This window comes from Sceloporus undulatus, unplaced genomic scaffold (assembly GCF_019175285.1).
Source record: "Sceloporus undulatus isolate JIND9_A2432 ecotype Alabama unplaced genomic scaffold, SceUnd_v1.1 scaffold_875, whole genome shotgun sequence".
In the NCBI taxonomy this organism is placed as follows: Eukaryota; Metazoa; Chordata; class Lepidosauria; order Squamata; family Phrynosomatidae; genus Sceloporus; species Sceloporus undulatus.
Genome location: NW_024803795.1, coordinates 1 through 6,642, shown reverse-complemented (window position 1 = coordinate 6,642; position 6,642 = coordinate 1). Strand labels below are relative to the sequence as shown.

At 45.4% G+C, this 6,642-nt stretch overlaps 1 protein-coding gene across 1 annotated transcript; it reads left to right on the top strand.

Annotated features, from left to right (window-relative positions):
- Positions 1 to 133: 133 nt before the first annotated feature.
- LOC121917809 (cathepsin W-like) lies at positions 134 to 6,449 on the top strand (the record flags this gene model as incomplete). Its single annotated transcript, XM_042443931.1, is given in 7 exon segments — positions 134 to 214; positions 1,780 to 1,846; positions 2,495 to 2,608; positions 3,535 to 3,692; positions 4,746 to 4,872; positions 5,048 to 5,128; positions 6,330 to 6,449. Coding segments are annotated over 7 exon segments (748 nt in total), but the record flags the coding sequence as incomplete, so codon positions are not given.
- Positions 6,450 to 6,642: the final 193 nt, after the last annotated feature.

Genomic DNA, 6,642 nt, shown 5'->3' with positions numbered 1-6,642 from the left:
CCCCCTACACCTTCCTCCATCTGTGGTTTCCACTCCACCGGATGCCGTCCCCCCTTCAGCGTCTTGTCTTTTCGCTCCCCAGTGCTTGCAACTACTTTCGCTCCTAACCACGGCCAAAGACACAGCACCCGTTATGTGGCCGGCTACCTTTCCCCTTTGCTTCATGCTTTGCGGGGTATGGATTTCTGCCACCCAGCCTCCAGACTTAAGCATGGTAAGAAAGTGTTGAAAAGCTGGGAAGAGGGTGGAAAGGCAGAAGTCTAATCATAGGGATTTCTTGGTGGAAGATGTTCAGAAGTGGTTTACCAATGCCACCTTCTGCGCAGTACTAGCAAGCATTCGTGGTGGTACCACTGGCATTGTTTCATCCAGCTGACTTCAACTTATGGAAACCCTATGAATGAGGAATAGGGTCTGGATGGCCATTTTTGGGGTGCTTTGAATGTGAGTTCCTGCATGGCAGAATGGGGTTGGACTGGATGACTCTTGGGGTCTCTTCCAACTCTGTGATTCTCTATAAGACCTCCATGTCTGACCCTATTATCAAGAGTTTGCTCAGGTCTTGCAAACTCAGGGCTGTAGGTGGCTTCCAAGGTTGAGTCATGACACTGAGAGCCATAATGGTTTAGTGTTGGACTATGACTCTGGTTCAAATTCTGCTCAGCTATGAGACTCACTGAGTGGCCTTGGGGAAGTCACACCTTCTCAGCCTCAGAGGAATGCAATGGCAAACTTCCTCTGAAGAAACTTGTCAAGAAAGACCTATGATAGGTTTGCCTTAGAGTAGCCATAAGTTGGAAACGACTTGAAGGAACGCAACACCAAGAACAAACCATTGCACTACTTTTCTGTGGTGATGGGTTTGTGTACTCCTGGGAGGCAAGAGGCTGTGGTGATGGGAGCAATGGTGCCGATGGGCATCCCATGTTAGACAAGCTTTTGCTGAGGAGCCAGACTAAATGTGCCAAGCCAATACTGGGCACCAGCCTTAGTGGTGGGGTGATATTGGCACCATTGCTAACACTGGTTAGTCCTTCACCGAAGGTGGCACCGATAAACCACTTCTGAACATCTTTCACCAAGAAAAGCCCACGATGAGACAATCCAAAATGAAGCTGGCACCTCTCTGTGTGTCTGTTGCCTGTTGACTTTGGGCAAAGCCCATACACTTCATAGGGTTTTCTCAGGCAAGGAATATCCAGAGGACGTTTTGCTGGTTCCTTCCTCTGAAATTGAGCCTACAGCACCTGGCATTCATTGGCAGTCTCCCATCCGAGGACTAACTAGGGCTGCCCCTGCCTGTGCTTCCAAGATCAGGCAGGGTCCGATGCCTTTAGGGCATCTCAGCATTCGTTGTTGTGCACCTTTGTTGCTGTGAGCCAAATACATTTCGAGGGCACTCCAACAACTTGCTTTCCAACTTATGGCAGCCCTAAATTGGAACCTGTCCCAGGGTTTTCTTGGCAAGATTTGTTCCAAGGAGATTTGCCAGGGCCTCCTTCTGAGGCTGAGAGAGTGTGACTTGCTGAAGGTGGCAACTTTCATGGGCAAGTGGGGTGTCATAGTCCAGCATTCAAACCATTGTGCCACGCTGACTTTGGGCATGCACTCAAATGAGTGCTATCTGAGCAGTCATAAAAGGCACCGGAGGTGGGAAGAAATGTGGCAACTGACCCCAGTTCTAGAGAAGTTTAAACCGAGGTAAAAGGAGGTTGTTTGCGATGCTTTCTGTATCTTGGATGAACTAGCTTTCTCCCTGCCTTTCTGCGTTTCCTACAGACTCAAATGGTCCAGATGTTTCAGGATTTTATGAGACAGTTCAACAAAACCTACGAAAGCCAAGAAGGTAATCTCTGTTTGTCCTGGGTTTTGGGGAATATAGTTGAGGTTGGCTTTTATTTCTGGAGATGATAAATCCAGACATCCTCTGAGGTTCCTTCTAGAACTAAAAACTAAACAGGGTGCCATGCAAATGCCAGCCTTTGCCAACTTGGTGCCTGCCAGATGTGCCTCCTTTTAAACAGTATTTGTACGCCGAACGTTTGCACGGAAAAGTGCTTTGTGTGGAAAACAGCATTTCCTTGGCAAGATTTGTTCGAAGGAGGTTTGTCAGACAGCCTCCTTTTGAGGCTGAGAAAGTGTCACTTACCCAGGATTACATGTTTTATGGCCAAGTGGGGAATTGAACGAACCCTGGTCTCCAAAGTCGTAGTCTAACCTTCAAACCATTATGCCATGCCGGCTCTTGGCATAGCCATGCCAAGAACCAGCATAGAAAGCAGCATTGGGAAACAGAAAATGTTGTTGCTGGCCCAGAAAACACTGTTTTGGATCATGGAAGCCAGAGTCCAAAATGGCAGCGTTTCCAACCTGCGGACGCTGCTCTCCAGAAGCCCTTTCCTAATATAATGCATGAAATTATCAGTCTACAATGATAACCTTCTCCTGTGTTTCACTGCATGCACAAACACACTCTCGGTTTCTCTCCGTCCAGAGACACACCGTCGCTTCAAGGTTTTCATGCGCAACTTGGAAGTCAGCCATGCGCTGCAGGCGTCTGAGCTGGGCACTGCCCAGTATGGCATCACCCGCTTCAGTGACCTGACAGGTAAAAATGCATCCACCAAGACTGAAAAAAGGAGTATTATAACCGTTTTCACTTCTGCCAGGAACAGGTCTTTTATAAAACCAATGGCCCTTAGTGGCTTTTTCTTAACATATATATTCCCTAATAGTTGAGCAAATATTGTTAATATAAATAATGCAGTTTGATATTGATTTAACTACCATGGCTCAATGCTACAGACTTCTATAGTTTTGCAAGGTATTCAGCCTTACTCCTTAACTTGCTTTTTCCAACTTCTCTTGCAACAAGGATATCCCTCATCTTTTCTTCTGGTTTTCAAGGATTGTATTTCGCTAACTCCAACAGATGCGCTGGAATCAAAAAGAAACAAATAGGAATCAGTGTGTCTTTTCCCCTCCGCAGCACCAGCCTTCCCAACATCATCCTATGGTGGATGATGGGAGCTATAGTAAGAGAATCATCACCTTTGACAGACATTCCCCTTCAAGACGTTCCCAAATACATCCAAATGGGTGGGAGAAGTCAAAGCTAAGACCTAGACTTGTGTCTGTTTGTGTGTGTCTATATTTGTATTACTTTAAAATTATATGCATTATCGTATTATGTAAATGATATTTTCATTGTGAAGTCGAAGGCTTTCATGGCCAGCATTCAGTTTTTTGTGGGGTTTTGGGGCTAAGAGACCATTTTCCAGAAGAGTTTATTCCAGACATTCTGCCAGCATCTGTGGCTTTGGCATCTTCAGAGAATGCTGGCATGGAAGAGAGTGGGGTGTGTATATATCTGTGTCTATGTCATTGGCATTCTTCACAAAAGGGACGGTGACGGTGTTCATTTTCATGTTGTCGCTGTATGCAAAATGGATGCCAGCTGTGTATATTTTGATGCAGTTGGCATTTTTGGTGCAAAAGGCATGGTGACCGCTGCCTTCCTCTTTCCCCCTCTAGAACATGAGTTTGCAAAGATGTATGGCATGTCTCTTCCCTCACCAGCGCCACCAGTGAAACAGTTAAGCTACCCCAAGCTGGGAAATATTGCAAATAAATCCATATCTCAATCCTGCGACTGGAGAAAGGCAGGCGCCATCTCAGCGGTGAAAGACCAGGTAAGGATGGAAAAGGCTTGCAAGGTACTGGGGAAAAGAGGGCACCCATCCCAGAGAGGTTTCGGAAATGGGACTTCTCTTTGGCGAGGGCATTATACTTTGGATATGGACTGTTTAAGTGTTGGACTACAACTTTGGAGACCAGAGTTCGATTTCTGATCAGACATTGATCAGGATAGATTCGCCAATCTTCTGGCACCCATCATCACCATCACCATCTAGTTGTAGTCCAAATAGTAGCGTTGCCAGTCAATGGATGTTTCTGTCCATCATCCTAACAATCTGTGACTGGTTGCTGACGAATGCCTAGTTTGCTCTGGCTATTGTTAATAATTGTTAATGATTTAATTATTAATGGTTGTTTGATAATTTAATTGTATTTTAGTATTACTGATGGGAGGATTTGGGAGGGATAGCGTTGTAATGTTATTATATGATATTGTATTGATATTGTATTTTAATGTAAGCCATTTCGATTGTTCGGAGGAGCAGGATATAAATAATAATAATAATAATAATAATAATAATAATAATAATAATAATAATAAGCTTTCCTATATGAAGTCCTGAGTCTATAGAGACCCCAAGCTTAGTGTTTTCAGCATTGGACTACAATTCTGGAGACCGGGGTTCGATCCCCAACTCGGCCATGAAACCCATTGGGTGCCCTTTGGCAAGTCACACTCTCTCAGCCTCAGGGGAAGGCCATGGCAAACCTTCCCTGGAGAAATCTTGCCAAGAAAACCCCATGATAGATTCGCCTTACAGTCATCGTAAGTCAGAAACTGTGGATGATACTGTTTCTGGCAACGAAAAGGTCATGTCACACTAACCCCATAAGTCTTGGCTTCATTACAGATGATGGAATAGGGGCTACATCAGTGGTTCCCAAACTTTGGTCCTCCAGATGTTTTGGACTTCAGCTCCCAGAATTCCTGACCATTAGCCAAGCTGGCTGGGACTTCTGGGAGTTGAAGTCCAAAATACCTGGAGGACCAAAGTTTGAAAGCACTGGACCGCATTGACCTTCTCTTCTTTTTCTTCTTCTCCCAGGGACCAGACTGCAGATCTTGCTGGGCTTTTGCGACCGTCTCCAACATCGAAGCCTTGTGGAACATCCACCAGCATGTGCCACGAAACCTTTCAGTGCAACATAGGCATGGGAGGATATAGGAGCAAGGTTGGGTTTGGCCCTAGCCTTCCTATGGCTTAGCCCTAACGCCAACATTAGCTCTGGGTTTGGAACAACGAAAGCACAGCCAGGGGCTCTGGATGATTGGAAAGACTCGAAAGAAAGATCTATTCCTTCCAGGATTGGGTTTTCCTTTTCACCAGGCTTTCTCCTTCTCTTCCAGAGGTAATAGACTGCGCCTACAAGAAGACAGGCTGCCAGGGGGGCTTTGTATGGGACGGACTCCTGGCTGTATTCAAAAACAGTATCTATTGGCTTCTCACTCGTCTCCTTTCTTTCTCTAGGTTTATCAAATAGATTCCAATGCCATCTTTCCTTGTAGGACCTGGAGGCAGCTTACATGATGCTATATCTTCCCAAATGGTCAAGAAAACTTGTGGGTTTTCTCAAGTTCAATGTAGTCAAGAGCTGGATCTATCCATAAATGTCCACATATAGAAAACTGGAGTGTGTCCAGAGACAGGCGACTAAAATGGTGACAGTCCTGGAAACCCATGCCCTATGTGGAGTTTATTCCAGTATGCAATACGTTTGAGTTCAAGAATTTATCCCATGAATATGCCCCCAAAATTGCGTATTTATGTGTAACGGTTTCACGCGGCGTCGCACAAAACCCGCTATTAAAGTGGTCACAGAGGCTTTAACGTGCATCTTTTTACTTTCGACAATGCATTTCCAACATTGTTTGATGTGATAATCAATGGCGCAACTACTCACCATTTCTGCTTCATTTGCGGGATGCTTTAAATGCACTTTAATCTCTCTTTAACGCTGAAATCAGCCCCGGTGTGATAAACTCCTATGACAGCAGCTTAGGGAGTATGCTTCACCTGGGGAAGAGAAAGAAATCCAGTTGTTGCAAAGATGGTGCGTCGGGAAGAGCGTCCCAATGCAAACTGGGCTCTACTGATGTGCATCAATGATGCCCTGATGTGCAACAAGACTATACACGTAGGTGCTGTTGTGCACTGGTCAATAACATAACAGCAGCTTTTTTGTGGGTTTTGGGGCGATGTGGCCATGTTCTAGAAGAGTTTATTCCTGTGTTTCACCAGCATCTGTGGCTGGCATCTTCAGAGAATGCTGGCATGGAGGAGAGTGGGGTGTGTATACATGCATACATATAGACACATACATACATATATATACCCTACTCACTTCCATGACAGCATTCTCTGAAGATGCCAGCCACAGATGCTGGCAAAACAAAGGAATAAACTCTTCTAGAACATGGCCACATAAGCTCAAAACCCCACAAAAAACCATGGATGCCAACCATGAATGACTTCTAATTCACATAACAGCAGCTCCTTAATGGATACGGACGTTTTGGAAATGCTCGATTCTTATTCCCGCAGACATGTCTCCGATAGGACTCTGTCTCGCTCGTGCCCATAAAAATGCCTATCTCTGTATGTCGCTAACCATTGTACATTGCTTTCCAGGGGGGCTATCAAGCAGTGTCCTGTACCCCTACGTGGGCAGAAACCAGCCCTGCCAGGAACACCGGAGGAAAAAAGTGACCCCAATCTACGGCTATGAGGTCCTCCCAAGGGATGAAAAATGTAAATGATTGCAAATACGATGGACTAGAAGTCATGTAGCCTTCTGGATTTTGCTCTGCAGTGCCTAGAAAATACAGCCAAGGGTGAGAGACAATGGGAGTTGCAGTCCAACATCTGGAGCTACATGGTTCCCATATCGCTGCCCTGATCTGCAAGAAGGCTTGATAAGAGCTATTAATAAATGAAGGAATGG